The sequence below is a fragment of the Cyanistes caeruleus genome, chromosome 26 (assembly GCF_971803275.1).
Source record: "Cyanistes caeruleus chromosome 26, bCyaCae1.hap1.1, whole genome shotgun sequence".
In the NCBI taxonomy this organism is placed as follows: domain Eukaryota; kingdom Metazoa; phylum Chordata; class Aves; order Passeriformes; family Paridae; genus Cyanistes; species Cyanistes caeruleus.
The window spans coordinates 351,960-368,439 of record NC_141726.1 but is presented as its reverse complement, the minus strand read 5'-3'; the positions used below and the strand labels follow the sequence as shown (position 1 = coordinate 368,439).

The 16,480-nt window shown below is 56.4% G+C and overlaps 1 protein-coding gene across 4 annotated transcripts in view; it reads right to left on the bottom strand.

Annotated features, from left to right (window-relative positions):
- Window positions 1-200: 200 nt before the first annotated feature.
- Window positions 201-16,480, bottom strand: part of PTPRU (protein tyrosine phosphatase receptor type U) — a 49,511-nt gene continuing 33,231 nt past the window's right edge. For 2 of the 4 annotated variants that reach the window (XM_086863871.1, XM_086863873.1), the window contains 16 exons: window positions 15,259-15,449; window positions 14,085-14,157; window positions 13,869-13,945; window positions 13,148-13,165; window positions 12,761-12,797; window positions 12,366-12,463; window positions 12,171-12,287; window positions 11,467-11,621; window positions 10,072-10,207; window positions 9,838-9,987; window positions 9,561-9,734; window positions 9,258-9,398; window positions 7,665-7,790; window positions 5,314-5,471; window positions 4,110-4,245; window positions 201-2,824 (listed from right to left, as the gene is read on the bottom strand). In XM_086863871.1, the coding sequence (XP_086719997.1) occupies window positions 2,762-2,824; window positions 4,110-4,245; window positions 5,314-5,471; window positions 7,665-7,790; window positions 9,258-9,398; window positions 9,561-9,734; window positions 9,838-9,987; window positions 10,072-10,207; window positions 11,467-11,621; window positions 12,171-12,287; window positions 12,366-12,463; window positions 12,761-12,797; window positions 13,148-13,165; window positions 13,869-13,945; window positions 14,085-14,157; window positions 15,259-15,449 (1,850 nt within the window). In that variant the 3' untranslated portion in view covers window positions 201-2,761. The remainder of the gene's footprint in view (window positions 2,825-4,109; window positions 4,246-5,313; window positions 5,472-7,664; window positions 7,791-9,257; window positions 9,399-9,560; window positions 9,735-9,837; window positions 9,988-10,071; window positions 10,208-11,466; window positions 11,622-12,170; window positions 12,288-12,365; window positions 12,464-12,760; window positions 12,798-13,147; window positions 13,166-13,868; window positions 13,946-14,084; window positions 14,158-15,258; window positions 15,450-16,480) is intronic. The other 2 variants (XM_086863872.1, XM_086863874.1) reach the window with 1 other exon arrangement.

Here is a 16,480-nt window from a genome sequence, read left to right as displayed (position 1 = left end):
AGCTGTGGGCAGCCAGGGTGGGCAGTCTGAGATCAGGGACACAAGGCAACCCCATCTCCTCTGTGCCATGAACCTGGCCCTGCAACTCTCCCAAAAACACCCTTGAAAAGGCAGGGCTGAGAGAGGAGCTGTTTCTGCACCTCAGGATCCCCACATCACAGCTCCCAGCTCAGAGCCAGAAAGAACTCCAGAGGCCACCACAAATTTGGAACATTTATTTATGCAACTGATTTTCTTAAAAGGAAAGAAAGCCAAAAATAATATAATAACAAAATAATAAAAAACCAGTTAACAACAGCTGGATGTGTGTGGTACAATCCACATCAGACATGTCCCTCCCTCAGTCCCACTGCTCCATCTCCTCCACGCTGGAGCTGCCTCGTGCTCCCAAGTCCCATCCAAGGGATGCTGCCAGCTTTCAGGATCACTTTGACTGCATATAGACAAAATTGTTCCAATTTGGTGTTTTCCTTGGGTTTCAATTTTTTTTTCCTTTTTTTGTTGTTTTGTTTTTATTTAACAAAAAAAGCACCACTCCAATCTGTAATACCAATAAACATTATCCATCTTAAGAACAGTATTTATATTTTTATATATAGATTTCTATATTTATATTTCTATGTACAGGATGTCCTTGCCTCGTGTCAGAGGAGCATCTCAGCAGGAGCTGGAGATGGGTTGGGTTTTATAGCACTTGGATTTCAAAACCTGCCCTGCACCAGAGATGCCCTAAAAACCCAGAGACACCCAGCAAGGAGGTATCAAAATAAAATGGAAAAAAATCTTGATTTGAAAACATATATACAACTCCTCCAGTCTCTGTAGGACTAACAGGTTTCAACTCCTCCTTTTCCTCTTTCTGTACCTGGAGAGCCCTGTGGACGCTCCCTCCCTCTGGACCACAGGGACAATGTGGGTGCCACAGGCAGCAGCATCCCTCCAGCTCCAGGGGCTGGACAGCTCCCAAACCATCCCATTCCAGGGATTTCAGAGCCTCAGCCCAGCCCTTCTCACACAAAACCAAACAATTCCTGCATGCAGCACCTTCCCTGGGACAGCAGACAGCTCTGTAGAGAGATGGGGACTGGGAAAAGGACATTATCCCAGTGTGGGTACTGGTGCAGCCAGATCACTTGGGGGTAAAAAACACCTGGTGGTGACAAGACAGAATGGGCACACAGCAGGTGAGACAGCAGGGATGGAGAGAAGGAAGGAATGAGGTCGTATAGCCCTTGGAATAAGTTATTGTCAGGCTGTGAATTCCTCAGGGAGGAGGAGGGAGAGCCAAGGGTCTGGGCTGGTGCTGAAATCCCCATCACCACAGTGGGAGCACATTGTCCAAGGGGAGACACGGGAGGCTCCTCCTGCTCTCCTTCACCCTTGGAGAAGATGGATGGAAACATCTGGGTTTGCTCCTCCAGCACAGCCACTTCAGCTGTGCAGCCTTCACCATTCCCTGGGCAGAATTCCCTGGGCAAAGGGAGCTCCAGCCCCAGGCAGGCAGAGGGGAGTGGGGCTGGAGGATGGCTGAAGGACAGGGCTGCCCCCATGAAACCTCCAGCATCTGGAGTTTCTCATCTGCTCTGCTGCATCCCTCCCAGAGTGATGGTGAAGGGTTCTGCCTGGCCCCCAGGAGAGAGCCAGCCTCCCTCAGCTCCCTGGGCAGAGTCCAGACCTGGCTGCACCTTCCCAAGGCTGTTTACTTTATTACAACCAGGCTGAGAGCAGAGTCCCTGTAATTGCCCCAACATCAGATGGGAAAAGCGTCATCTCACACCCACCTGCAGCAGGATGGAGCTAAAAACCATCAGGCACCTCCAGCCACCAGCCCTGGTGGCACAGGGGCGTGGGCACCGTCCCCTGTGCAGCCCAGAGCACGGCCACACCTTGGGCACGGCTCAGCCCAAGCCAACACCACCCAAAATCCATCCTCCCACCTCACCAGGCCCAGCAAAAGCCAAGAACATCAACGGAAAACTGCCCAAGAAGTACTTGGGATGGACCCAGATTTTGAGGATTTTGCTTCAGATGCAATGACACACAAGGAAAGGGTTAAAAACAGAGCCATGGGCCTGTGGGACATCAGGAGGAGTTCAGTGCTACAGGTTGAGAGGAAGGTGTGGAGATGCTGGGGAACCACCCCCTCAGAAGCTTTGTGGAAGCACCAGGAGGGTCCAGGTCAGTGCCCCCAGCCCTCACCCCTGTCTGTCCAGGCCTGGATACACAGAGGCTCAGAACTCACAGAACTACAACAGGATCCATGGATCATGGGGCCAACAGGCAGAAACTCAACAGCTCCTGGGGGCCTTTGCTCCAGCTCAGAGCGAATCCCACCGAGGGAACACCTCTGGCAGCCTCCAGGCTCCTCAAGGAGCAGCTTCAATTCCACAGAAAAAGAGCAACATCTCCCAGTATCCATCGTTCCCTGCTGGGAAACAGCCCCAGCTCCTTCTGGCCCGCTGTTCCTTCCCTCCCTGGGCTCCTCTCCAGCAGCTGCAGAGCCCCTGCAGGGCCTCACCCCGCACACACCAACCCAGGCTGCCATTCCAGGGAACGGGATGGGCTCTGGGATCCTCCCAGGGCAGGGAGGAAAGGAGAGAGGAGGGTGACGATGGAGAGCGGCCAACACATCTCCACGTCCTTTCGCTGTCTGGATCCCAAGAGTTTCCTGCTGGCTCCTTGGCTGCTTCCCTCCCCACCCCAAGCAGGGACACGGTGTCCAGCCTGCCCGAGCCCTTGCTGCCCCTCTGGTGGCCAGGTGCTATCTGCTCTCCAGGGACTCCAGGTATTCCAGGGCTATGTCGTAGCAGAAGTGGTACTGCTCCTGTTCGGAGAGAGGAGAGGAGAGAGGGGGTTACAGCCCTGAGGGAGCCCTTTCCCAAAGTTATCCCCAGCTGAGGAAAAACACATCTCAACAGCCCTAAGGCCCCTGTCAGGCTGCTGGGGCCCCGTGACAGCTCTGGGAGTGACAGCAGCAGGGAGAACCTGGCCACAGGATGGGGATTGGAGCCTGAGCACCGGCACGAAATCCTGTTATCCCACATGGGATCCCAGGTGGGAGCAGGACTTCAAAGTGAGGAGGCTGCAGCAGCCCAGATTAAAAGCACATAATGCTTTTTGGATTAAGGAAAAGGATTGTTTCCATTTATCATCATATAAAAATAACCCCCGGGGCAAACAGAGGGGGAAGAGGCGCAGGCAGTGGGAAGTGCTCTCTGCTGGGCTGAGCTCCTTACACCAGGCGTGGATCTGGCCTCCCGGTGACTCTGGGAGATTGAGATTCCCAGAACAGCCAGTTCAGGTTCATTTGAGGCGGGAGGAGGCTCATGTCCTGATGGGAAATGTTGCCTTTTTATAATACCCTTGCAATTCAGACCAACGTGCCTGGTGGCTTCATGCTTGTCACATCATCTTCCCATTATCTGCATGCCTCCCCCTGCTCCCCTCCCTCACCTTCTCCTCCGCTTTTAATTCCTAATGCAAATCACATCCCCTCCTCAAAACCATTTCACTTTGCAACTCAGGGATTTATAATGCCAACAGGGTAAACATTTCCAGCTGACTTGCTTTTAAAACACCGTGAGGCACCTGGATGCCTCCAGCACAGGGAGGGACAGGCGCCCGCCCCCTCCCCTGTTCCATCATCGTGGCCTGAATTGGGGCAGGGGCTTTTTGCCCTGACCTGCTGCAGCTCCAGCCTCCTCGGGACACATCACTCCACTGCTGCTCCCACCCATTCATCTCGCTCCAAGCACTCGTTCCCTTTTATATCCCAACAGGAATAATTTATCTGACTCCACACCAGCACCCACAGCTCCCAGCGCCACAAACCTTCCAAAGAACCACAGTTGCACCCCAGGGTTAATGTGACTGTGCCTTACGGCTCCTGGGGAGGATTTCCAGCAATCCCAGCACTGACCCCGAGCCCGTGCAGGCACGGCTGGGTGGAGACAAAGCTCAGGCTGCTTTGAGGAGCTCCCTCACTGCCCAGCCCAGCCCATGATGCTGACCAGGATTTGGGGTGGGAAAGGCAGAGTTTTGGGAGGTGAGCATCCCCAGCACCTGCCAGGACCTGCAGCCAGGGGGGACAGGGAGGGTCTGGCGCTTACCAAGGTCTCCACCATGTTTGGTTTGTAGTTGCGGAGGGTCTTGGCAGCGAAGAAAACATCTGCCATGTTGTGACACTTGATCATCTCCAGGATCATGGTGGAGGCACAGAAGGTGCCACTCCGGCCACCTCCGTTCCTGGTGGGACAAACACAGCAGGGCTGAGCAGGTGGCACCAGAGCACCTTCCTGCAACCTCCAAGTCTCTCTATCCAACCCTGCATCCCAGGGGATGTCCCAGAGCAAGGGCCTGTACCTGAACCTGCCCCATGGGGTGGCAGGACAATGCTCCTGCCCTCCAACCCTCACAAGAGCATAAAAACACCTTTCTGGATCACCAAGGCTGGATCTTGATCTCATTTGGGCTCAGTTCCCAGCCCTGCCATGGATCAACTCCTTGTGACCTCGGGGGAGCTGCTGTGTCCCTCCTGCCCCGTGCAGGGTGACCCTGGGCTGGTGACCTGGTGCTGCTGCCTGGAGGAGCCGCCCCACATTCCACACGGTCCCACTGGGAACCTCCCCAAACCCCGGGCTGAGCCCCTGTTCCCACACCACCACACCTGAAGCCTGACAGCAATGGGAACAGGGCAGAGGAAGAGAGAGCACGATGCCAGAGCTTTGAAAAGCATCTTCTCAAATTATCCTTCAGCTGACAAAGATGGACAAGGGTGTAATTAGTTTTTGATTAAAGGCTTGCCTGCTGTCTGTCCCCATCTGTGAACGTGCTGGGTCCCATCTGAGGGGAGCACACACGGTGCTTGTGAGCCAGTCCCACTGGGAGGACAGGGCTGGAAACCATCTCTGGGCTGGACAGGGCTCAGAGCACCCTGGGCTGTCCCTCCCAGTGGAACAAGATAAGCTTCAAGGTCCCTTCCCAGCCAAATCACTCTGATTCTCTGTTCCCCTCCAAAATGGGCAGCAAGCAGTGGGGGTGGCACAGCTCCTGCCTGTTGCACACCCGGGGTGTGGGGACAGGGCTGGGACCTCTGCCAAGGCTGGGGACCAGCACGAAGGGCAGGCTGGTGTCCCCCTGCTGAGCATCCATCTCAGGAGGTGACCAGAGTGCCCAGCCAAAACTCATCTTGTGGCAGAGGCAGCCCCATCTGGGGACACGGTGAGGGCTTTGTGGAGGATCTCCAGGCACAGCTGTGGGCTCTGGAGGCTTCTCTCCCCCAGCACAGCCTGCTCCTTCCCAGCTGACACTCACAAGCAATGCACCACAGTCCTGCCATCACCACTTTCCTTCTGCCACCTCTCCACCTGGGCCAGGAGGTGCAGGAAGGACTTCTTGGAGTCCGGGGTGTCTCGATAGGCTGACCAGCGCAGGTACTGGAAGTGCCGGACCATCAGGTGCCCCTCCTGCAACTGGAAAAGCAAAACTCCTCAGCTGGAACCCACGGCCTGCCCTCAGTTGCCTCCACTGGAGGTTTGACGGAGGCAAGGAGGGGTTTGTCATGCATGGACAGTAGAGGTGGAGAGGAAAATCCTTTCCTGCTGCTGTAACATGGATGGTCCAGCCCCGGCCTCCAGCTCACACTCGTTCCACCACCCCATCCCACCCAGGAGAACTCCACTGACTTGCTTTCTCCAACCTCACAGACTTTAGGCAGTCTGTGTATCCCCCAAAATCTGTTCCCAGGCCCCTGAGCCTCCCCAGGGCTCCTCTCTGCATGCCACAGATCCACGGGACGTGGTTCTGCCGTGCTCAGTGTGAGGCTGCTGAGAGGAGGAGGAGGCGAGACCTTAATACCTGGTAATCTGGTTAGTTTGGAAAGCTAATCTGGTTAGCTGGATCCAGGAGGAGGATTACATCCACACAGCTCAGCAAGCTTCAGCTGGGCAGATGTGGGGCTCCTGCTCAGGAGCACTCGGAGACCCCAGGGATGGGACCACGCTCACCCCTCCAGACACAGCCTGGGGCTCGCAGCTCCTGTGGGGAGCACGTGGAGAGAAAGGGGGGACACTCAGCTGTGGAGGGCTCTGCTCACCCAGCTCCAGGTGCCTGCTGAGTGGGATGAGACCAGACCTTCCCCACCCAGCAGGACCAGGTGATCCTGTGGGGGAACTGGGAGTTCCTGGGGACTGGGAGTTGGGGGCATTTGGTGCCCACTCCAAGCTGCACATTTTAAACAGGGGCTTTTCTGAACCTTTCTGGGAGCTTGGATGTGAGCTGGTGATGTGCCTGTGGTGGGCTGAGCACCCCAGGCTCCAGTTTCTGTTTCCAGCTAGAAGCCAGGACAGCAGAGGAGGAAGAGGAAACAAAAAAATGAAGTTAAACCAGAAGAAAACTCCTCTGCCAGCCTGGGAAGGAAAGTTTTGGGATCTGCTTTGAAGTAAGGTGAAAGCTCTGGAGCACTTGTGACAGTCCCAAAGCCCATCTCCATTCCAGCAAGGCTTGGCACAAAGTGGCTCCATGAATTTCCCAGCCCTACTCCAGCAATCTGCTCCCTGGAGGAATCTCCTCGTCAATCCACAGATTTCCATCACGCTGCATTTTAATTTAGCCCAGAGTATATTCTACCACCTGAGAGCTGAGCATATTTGGTGTAGGATTTTGTGCTGACACCCAGGAAATGCCAGATGCTCCCTCAGGGAGCGTGAACCAAAACCCTCTTTGTGTTAAGAGTTCAGATAATCAGGATTTATCTCCTCTGGCCCCGGGCACCCTGCTAAAGCACCTTCTCAACCAAGCCACACGTTCCCTTCCAAGCTCCCTAATTCCCATCTGCCCAGTGACCTTCACTGGGGCACTGGCCTCAGCCTCTTGGCAGCCATCAGGAGTTTAGAGACCTCAGGGATGTCACCTCCTCCCAGCTGCCATTTCTAGGTAAATCAGCTTCTTCTCTTCGTCCAGCTCTGCATCACCACATCCCTGCCCTGCTGCCCTGCATTTCTCTTCTTTCTAGATCAGTTTAACCAGCCACTAAACACTGACAAAGGGTAAAAATCCGTGTGGATCTTCTCATCCTGCAGGGAAAGGGCTCTGCTGGTGCCGGGGGAGCTGCCGTGCCCCCATGGGGAGTGTCCATCCTGTGCCGTGTGTGAGGCAGGGCAGAGATGGATCTTCAGGCAGAGGAAAAATCTTCCTGCAGGTTTCTAACACCTCTCAAGGAGCTGGCAGCTCCAGAAAGGTTGGAGGGAGCAATGGCAATTCTACAAGTTCCTCTCTGGCAGGAGGAGAGCTGGGGCTGCTCTGCAGACCCCAGCAGACAGGAAGGACCTTACTGCTCTCAACAGCTCACTGAAATGTTGAAGTGGGTCTGTCGCTTCTCCCAGGTAACAAGTGAGTAAAAAAGAGAAAACAGCTGCATCATGGCAAGTTCAGAAAGGGTATTAGGGGGAAATTCCTCCACCACAAGAGCTGTCAAGTCCTGGCACAGGGTGCCCAGAGCAGCTGTGGCTGCCCCTGGATCCCTGGAACTGTCCAAGGCCTGGACTGGGCTTGGAGCAAGCTGGGATATGAAGGGTGTCCCTGTCCAGGGTAGGAACAATGTGGTTTTGAAGTTCCCCTCCAAGCCAAACCATGCTGGGATTCTGTGGTGTGCACAAGCAGCTCACCCGTGTGATGTTCTGGACTCGGAAGAGCCGGGAAATGACGTCCTCATCCGCCACTCCAGAGATGTATTCCACCTCCATGGGGCCGTAGTGCTGCAGCCCCGGCTCGGGCCAGTACTGCAGGCAGGGCTGTGGGGAGAAGCTCACCGTGACTGGGAATGTGGGCTGGGACACGGGGAAGGGCATCGGGAAACGCCTGTGCAAGGAGCAGCTGGGGCTGGAGCACGGGGGCTGCTGGGGTGGGCCCGGGGAGGGATGGGGGCACCGGGGAGGGATGGGGCTGGACCACAATGCCATTTCTCATTCAGCACACCAGTGGCTGGAGGATGTCCCAGTTTATTGAGGGATCAGGGGTGAAAGGTCAGGCCCACCCCCAGCAGCCACACAGCCCCCTGGCACTGCACGGACACAACAGCTGGGAACAGACACTGCAGTCCCAGGGGATGTGGGATGGGCTGTGCCACAGTTCCTGCACTGACCTGATCCTGCACAGTGATGCAGCAGGGCTGGCCTGCTCCCAGCTGGCTCTCAAGCCCTGTTGGCTTTAGGAGCCACTCTGCCACCAGCAGTGACAGCACCATGGGATGTCAGCGCTCCCCATCCCGGGACATCCCACCAAGCCAAAACAACCCCAGCCTGCATCTCTGGGGAGCAACTCCCCCTCCTGTGTCTGTCATGGCACTGATGGATGGCTCGGTCCCTGGAGCACGGCTGAGATTGTTTTCACAGTGTGACAGCTGGGAAACCAGCACTGACACAAAATATATGATGTTTGTCACCGCACTTTCACAGGGCATTTAGCAACGCAGGTCAGCCACGGCCTGGGCCCAACTGCACGGCAAACGTGTCTCAGGAATAATTGGTTATTAATAGGGGCTATAAATCTCTGAGATCTCTGAGCCCTCCAGACTCAGAACTGTAATTTGGATACTAAAGCTTCCCTTGGCAAGGTGTAGTTCAAATGAGGGCTGTACCCTCAAAGTCACCTTTTGGAGCTGCCTGCTGGAAAGGTTGATTTATTACCTGTTGGTCTTACACCAGTAAACATTTAGGACCCAGCTGAATATTGTAAACCCAGACACCCCTGAAGAACAGGCAGCGAGAGAGGCAGGGCTGAGTGATGAGGAGAAATGGCAGAGGGAAGGGAAGGGATCCTGTCAGGGATCCTGCTCAGGTGAGACCCCACCAGCAGAGCTGCCTCCAGCTCAGGGAGCATGGACCTGTTGGAGCAATGGCAACACCAATGCCAACACCAATGCCAACACCAACAGCAATTTAATGCCAACACCAATTCAAAGCCAGCACCACACCAATGCCAGCACAATGTCAGTGCAACACCAGCACCACGCACCCACACTGGGCTGCTGCTCAACACCTCTGTGGCTCCACCTGGCCAGCCCTGTGCTTACAGGGGACAAACCCTGAGCGCTGCAGACAGTCCCATGTCCCCTTGCAGAGGGGAAATTGCTGAGTGAGCAAGGCAAGGGGCTGCAGGGCGATGGGGACAGAGCAGGACAGGAGGTGGGACAGAGCAGGACAGAGGCACTCACGGGGATGGAGCAGGACAGAGGCACCCGTGGGGCCAGCAGCACTCACCCAGGCAGAGTTGGACTGGTTGAGCTGGTTGAGCATGACGATGGAGGTGCAGCCGTAGTCGTACACCAGCCGCCAGAAGTCGGTGGTGGTGTTCTGCAGCGGGTGCAGGGTGACAATGAAGGCAGCACTCTTGGTGTAGCTCTGCAGAGAGGAGAGACGAGCACCAGTAAGGACACGGTGGTGACACTGCAGTCACTGCTGTCACACCCACCAGGCCATAAATCCGAACCCAGCAAAGTTTTGCTGTGCAAAGTTGGCTGAGGGCAGGGGAAGCAGCTCCTTCCCTCCCCAGGGAGCACTCACATCAGTTAAGGCCGCGTTGATGTAGTTGTTGCTGTCTCCATCCACAGAGATGAGGAAGGGAAGGCATCGGTCGGGCGGCAGGACGTCCATGCTGCGGTTGCGCTCCCGGTTGCGGGGCAGGAGCGCGATGCTGCACTCCTCCACGTCCAGGTGTGGGGTCACCGAGTTCAGGGTCTGCAGGCCCACGGGTCCCCCTCAAACCCTGCCCAGTCCCAGCAGGCACGGGCCCCGGGAGGGGGAGGACAAGGGGGAGCTGCAGAGGTTTTGGGGCGCTCACCTGGAACTCCTCCCGCAGCTGCGAGGAGTTGCTCTGTGGCTCTATCCTCACCATCTCCTTGTAGGTGGGCTTGAACTCACTGGCGGGGATGCTGGTCTCCCCACAAAGACAGGCCTCCAGGATGGCATCGTGGATGAAGATGTACTGCTCCTTTGGGGAGGAGAGGGGACACCCTGAGCCTCCAGAGCCGGCTGCTGACAGCAGCACCTCCGGCTGTCCCCAACAGCCGCTCACCTCCGTCTGTATCATGTTGATCCTCCGAGAGCAGAGGGTCTTCACGCAGTTGTAGATGTCCACGACCCCCTCGCACTCAGCCATGTCCAACATCACATCCAGGACGATGTAACAGCCAGTCCTCCCTGTGCCAGCACTGGGGATGGAGGGGGAGACAGCAAACACATTCCCAGTCTGTGCTGGCACCCACACACAGCTCAAAACGCTGCTGGGCACTGAGCAAGGTCTCTGTGGGTGCAGGCTCAACACACAGACCCTGTACCAGGCAACCCCACAGGGCTGCCAGGACCTCACACACCTCCAGAGCCTGGTTTAACCTTAAACCTGCCCAAACAGCCCTGCTGCAGCCCCAAGGGTTGTGATGGTCAGACTGTGGGTGGGCACCCATGCCTAAAGCTCATTTTTAATTTAAGGCAGCAGAACACGTGGTTTTTACAACAAAACTGACAACTAAACCATCTGAGTGCTAACAGTCCTCTGGGATCTCAGCCCAAAAGCACCAAGAAGGGCTCTGCTCCGAGCCCTGGCAGAGCAGGGAGGCTCCCCTGCCATGAGCAGGTCTGAATGCCCCAGGGGAGACCCTCAGGGTAAGGCTGAGCCCAGCAGGATGCCCAGAGCCAGCCCAGCAGTGGTGACATGGCTGGAGTCACAAAGATCTACTGTGCCCTGAACCCCCCCATGATGTGTCAGGAACAGAAGCACCCCCCCTGCTCCTTTCCTAGAGTCTTTTCCAGTGTAATACTAATTTCTGGGGCTGATGAATCACTCATCGTGATTATCAGTGATTACAGACTACGGGCACTAATCGCACTGCCTGGTGAATGAACACTGATGAGGCAGTTGACAGGGAGAAATCAAATAAAAAATAAAAAAATCTCTCCCACTCATCATCTCCTCCTGGTTTGTCCAGTGGAGGAAGAATCATTAGCCCATTGTGTGGGAATGCCTGCTCAGGTTTGGTGGCACAGAGAGCCACCAAAGCTGCTCAGATGTGTCACCTGTGTCCTCCCAGCTCCGGCGCCCTGCTGAGCCCTGCAGGGTTCCCTGTGGGAAACCTGGGAACGGGGCTGTCCTGCTGCCCCCTGCAGCCCCACGTCCTGACCATCAGCACTGGTCAAGCTGCCCATTGCTGCTTCACCCTTGCCCAGTGGGACAGAGCTGTCACCACTAACAGGCTGGGACAGCCCCAGCACAGAGCTGGGCCCCAGCCCCCCATCCCTGCTGCCACCAGCCAGCGGTGACATTTCCCAGATGCCATCGCAGAGGGACATCAGGGCCAGGATGGGCAGGGCTCAGAGGGATCTGGACTAGGGGAAGGTGTCAGTGCCCAGGGGTGGCAGGGGGATGAGTTTTAGGTGCCCTCCACCCCCACCCACCCACGAGCGCTGCCCGCACCTGCAGTGGATGATGATGGGGCCGGCGTCGGGCGGCGTGGACGCCTTCACCCTGCGGATGAAGGCCAGCAGCCCTGTGGCGTGGTAGGGGACACCGTGCTCGGGCCACGACATGAAGTGGAACTGCTTCACCTCGTGCCGGGCCGAGTAACCCCGCTGCAAGGGAAGGGTGAGAGGACACGGTCACTCAAACGCTTGATTTTCTCAGGAATCCATGATTTTGCCAGGCAGATCCAGGCAGATGGAGCACACAGCAGCCATGCTGGGGCAGCCCCACAGCTCTCTCCTCCTGGCTGCAGGAGGGTTAAAAGCCACCAAGGAGAAGAAGGAGGAGGTGGCAGCAGCCTCGGGTCTCCCTGCCCCATAACCTGACAGTAATTTGACATTCCTGTAGATTAAGGGGTAAATTGCACTGCCTCCTTCTCCAGTTACCACAGTGCAGAGTGATGGCTACATCACCTCCAGCCCAGAGGAGAGGAGCTCATCCTTCACCCCCCACCACACTCACACCAAAATTAAACACGCACTGTCCAAACGAAGGTGGGACTGAGCCGCCCGCCTGGCACAGGGTGCAGAGCCAGGGGAGAGGCAGAGGAAGGAGCGACTGGTGCCCCCATATTGGGTTAAATAAACAGGATTCTGAAAATGCCAAGCTGTGAGGGTGCCCAAGGAGGGGTCTGACCCCGAGGCAGGGCAGGGCCGTACCCTCTCGAGGGCGAAGGTGCGCACGGCGTACTCAGCCAACGTCTCTGACTCCACCAGCGTGATCTTGATGTCCCCGTACATCTCAGAGTCATCCGGCCAGTACTTGGAGCACTTCACCTACAGGGAGAGCACAGGATGGGGGTTTGGCCCTGCAGAGCTGGAGCCCAGAGGGATGGGATGGGATGGGAACCTTACCCGGCCCACCTCCACCAGCTTGGTGATCATCACGATGCTGGAACAGTGCTCCTGCCACACCATGCGCCAGAAGTCGTACACCATCTCCTGCTTGGGCCCTGAGGGACACGGTAAAAGCTCCCACAGATGGATGGCACCAGCAGCAGAACCCAGCCCTGGCAGTGGCCCAATGCCACCATGTCCCCCTCCTGCCTCTGAGAGCTCCACAGCACCTCAAAGCCCTTTTCCCCAGGGCTGTGCAGTGCCAGGGGAAGGCAGGAGGGGTGGGAGCTGCTCCACATTGGCCCCCTCCCTTCCTTTCCTAGTCCTACCAGGTTTAATCCCACCAGAACAAAACCTGGCTGCTGCATCAGGAGCTGAGGAACCACAGGCAGAGAGGGCAGGGAATGACTCACCTTGTGTGGCTATGAAGTGGTTGGACCTGTGGTAGCCCTGCAAGGGAAGCAGAGACATCAGTCCCAAGCTGGGGCACAGATCCTTAAGACACTTCCCGGTCACCCAGCTGGTAGAAATTCCCCACAGCCACTGGGCCAGGTGCTGCAAGTCCCCTGCAGGAGGTTCAGCAGCCATCCCACACTCAGTACACCCTGTGGGTCAAATTCCACCCTTCTCTGAGCACACAGGCCCTGCTTTCCATGCCCCAGTGGCACACAGACCTTGCTTTCCCATTCCCCAGGTTTATGGGCACCTCTCCCTGATGATATTGAGACCACACTGCCCAGGGCGAGACCTGGCAAGAGCTGGGAGCAGAGAAGGAAGGAGAGGAGGATGAGTCTACTTACTTCTCGGTTAATCCGGATCTTAAGGATCCCGTTGGGACACAGGTTTGAGAGAAAAAGAGCAGAGATATTAGTGAGGCACAGAGCAGAGAGGGGTTAGAGCACCTGCCCCAGAGCAGGCCATGGACAGACAGGGCAGAAAGGACCCAGGGGACAGGGCTGGCTGAGGGACACTGCTTGGGCACTGGGATCAGGCCCCCACTGACAAGACAACACCCTCTGGGCAGGAGGGATGAGTGGGATTTGCTGCTGCTGCTTCCAGGAGACACTGGAGCCTTCCTGCACCTGCTCTGCAGGTGACAGGGGACATCACTCCTGGGGACACTGCTCTCAGAGAACACCAGGACTGGGCTGTGCCCAGGGTCACACACACCAGCAGGATCGAGGGGTTCCCCACTGGTCTCTCGGTTCTCATCTGCAGCCCCACCCAGGGAGAGGGAGATCCACGGCCACATGAGCAGGTGAGGGGGGAAAGGACAGAAAAGCAGAGGAGGAATGAGAAAGGAGGGACAGAGCAGAGCAGGGAGAGATGCAACGAGCAGAAACTTCTGATGAACACAAATCAGGCATGTCCTTCCTGACGTGATTCCAGGGAATCCCTGGTTCCAGGGATGCACTGACCAGCCCACCCTGGCTCCAAATGCTGCTGGACAGACCCAGAGGGTCCACAGGGAGCTCCTGTTGCAGCCCAGAGCCCAAGGACACAGGCCCTGTCCCCACTTACATCGATGTAGTTGGCGTTGATGTAGTCGGAGTTGGGGTCACCCAGCAGCGGGTGCAGCTTCACACGGTGACGATCGTCTGGGGAAAGGGGACAAGGAATCAGCAGTGCCTGGACACCCTCCAGGGCATCCCAGGCACTCTCTCTGGCTGAGGAGTCTGCAGAATGCAGGATTCTCAAGTTGTGTGGGGTGTCTGAGGCTTTGCTAAAGGCACTCACATGTGGACACATGATCCTGTCTCCCTTTGGTCTTGTCTTTCTTCTTCGAAGCATCCCAGCCTTCAAAGAAACTCTGTAAGGAAAGGATGGACATCTCAAGCCAAGGGCTGGACTGTGGGGTCCCCCCAGCCCCAAAAGCTCCCTGGGGACACAGGGTGCTCCCTCCACCCCAACACCTGGCTCCTGCAGCCCCAGCTCCACCTTCACAGCACACTCTGCCAGCCACACTCCCCTGTTGCATGCACAAAATGGGCCCATTTTCCAGCAAATTGCAGACTGCCTGGTATTTTTTTTTTTCCAGGGCTGGTTGTAGGTTTTTTTTTTTGCTAAACCTCCCCAGCTCCTTTCCCTCCCTAGCACAGAACAGGTTTGTGTGTAATAACAGTGACATTCACAGATTGGCATAAGAGGGGGAAAGTGGAAGGAAATTACATGTTTTCTCCCCTCCCATAATATCTGAGTGCTTTCAAATGACTAGTTCCAAGAACATACAGCAGCTTTTCAAGGAGCACTAATGATTATCACAAGCCCTGGTTTGTCCAATGCACGAAAGTGGGGGAGAGCTCCTGCTCCTGAAACAGCTGAGCATTAAACAGTAATTTCACTGGGAAGTTTCAATCTCCAGACCTGTGGGACACCGAGAAGTCAGGAAGTGACCCTGCTGGCTGTGCTGAGGCAGAGGCTTGTGAAATAACCTGCTCTGTTACAAGTGCTCTGAGCTGACCAGCTGGGATGGACATGATGCTGCCAACAACTCTTGGGAAAGAAATCCCTCCCCAGCATCCTCTCCCCGGGATCTTCATGGCCTTGGAGCTGCCAGACTGCAGAGGATTTGCTTGTCCTTAGGCTATGGCCACGCTTCTCACAGCCAAGTGTGCTGGAGAGCAGAAGGTGACACGGTGATGTCCAGGGGAGGGGAAGGAAGGAGCAGCCCTGGCCCTTGCAGGAGAGCTGGGATGATGAACTGCAGACAGGCACCTGCTCAAGGTGACAAATAAACCAGAGCTCCAGCAGCAGCCCTTGAATCCAGACTCAGGGACACCCCCCATGCTGACAACGCCAGCCCAGAGCTGTGAGCTCCAGCTCCCATCCAGAGCTCCAGCCCTGGAGCATCCATCCTCTCCTCGCACACAGATCCTGGCCGAGTCCCCCCGTTGGCACACGCTGTCCCCACCTCATACTCCTGTTTGAAGCCGTAGCCCTCGGCTGTCTTCATCTGGTTGATGTGCTGCAGGAGGTCGGCCACGCGCACGGCCGGGTGCAGCTGCCCCGTGTGGTACGGGGAGCCCTTGCGGCCGCACTGGCGCCGTGGGGAGCCCCCCAGGAGGCTGCTGGACTCATTGACCACGCTGCTGCGCTGCTCACCTGCACGAGGGAGGCACAGCCAGGGCTAGCAGGGCAGCAAAGCCTTGGGCCACGTCCCCATCACCGCCTCGCACCCACAGAGCGGCGGGGAACGTTTTCTTTGGCAACCTCTGGCGTCACCACCCTCACAGGGAACAATTCCTTCCCAACATCCCATCCATTCCTGCCCCCTGGGAACCAACAGGACAACACAGGAGAGTGCCTCCACACCCCATGACCTGACCAATGGGCTCATCAGCTGCTGGGATTAACGAGAAATTAATTAATTGCTGGCATTAGCAAGGTGCTGCCACAGCCACACACTGAGGATCCACTTGGGTTTCCATGAGGATTAGTGACTTTCTTTTAAATGCACAGAAACTGAAGCACGGGGTGGGGAACAGCCACCAAGCAGTCACCAAGTCATTCATTTCCCTTCGTTAATTAAGGATGTTCACAGGCAATGGAAACTCCCCCAGCCACGGCAGGCAGCCCAAGCTCCCCAGCTCAGCCCCATCAGCCTTTGAGAGCTCCAAGCACAGCAACCAAAGCAAAAATACACCTAAGCCAGCTCTGTGTATGAAGAGGAGGAAAAGTTTGCCCTCTGGGCGTTAATGATCCATGAGACAATGGTGGGAAGCGCATTAATCCCGCAGCCGGTGCGGAAGAGCCGCGTGCAGGCGGCATCTTGCAGTTACTGTAACAGATGTTATTAGCATATGGCTGAAACTGGGGCATCCAAAGAGTTATTTTACAACTAAATCAGCATGGAGACACATCCTCCAGTGGGTGTGAAGTTATCAGTCTCAGTCTGATGTGAGCACAGGGGCTCTTTAACCCTTCGAAGCCCAGGCTGTGTGGGGAGGGCTGGGGAAAGCTTCCAACCTCAGCGTACGCCAGGAGGTGGAACTGACCCAGAACCAGAGGGGCTGCAGCCAGACCCTGAGCCCACACACATCAAACTAACATGGATGTAACACCAAGCCTTCAACAGAGTCACAGAATACCCTGAGTTGGAAGGGACCCCCAGGGACCACCGAGTCCAACACCTG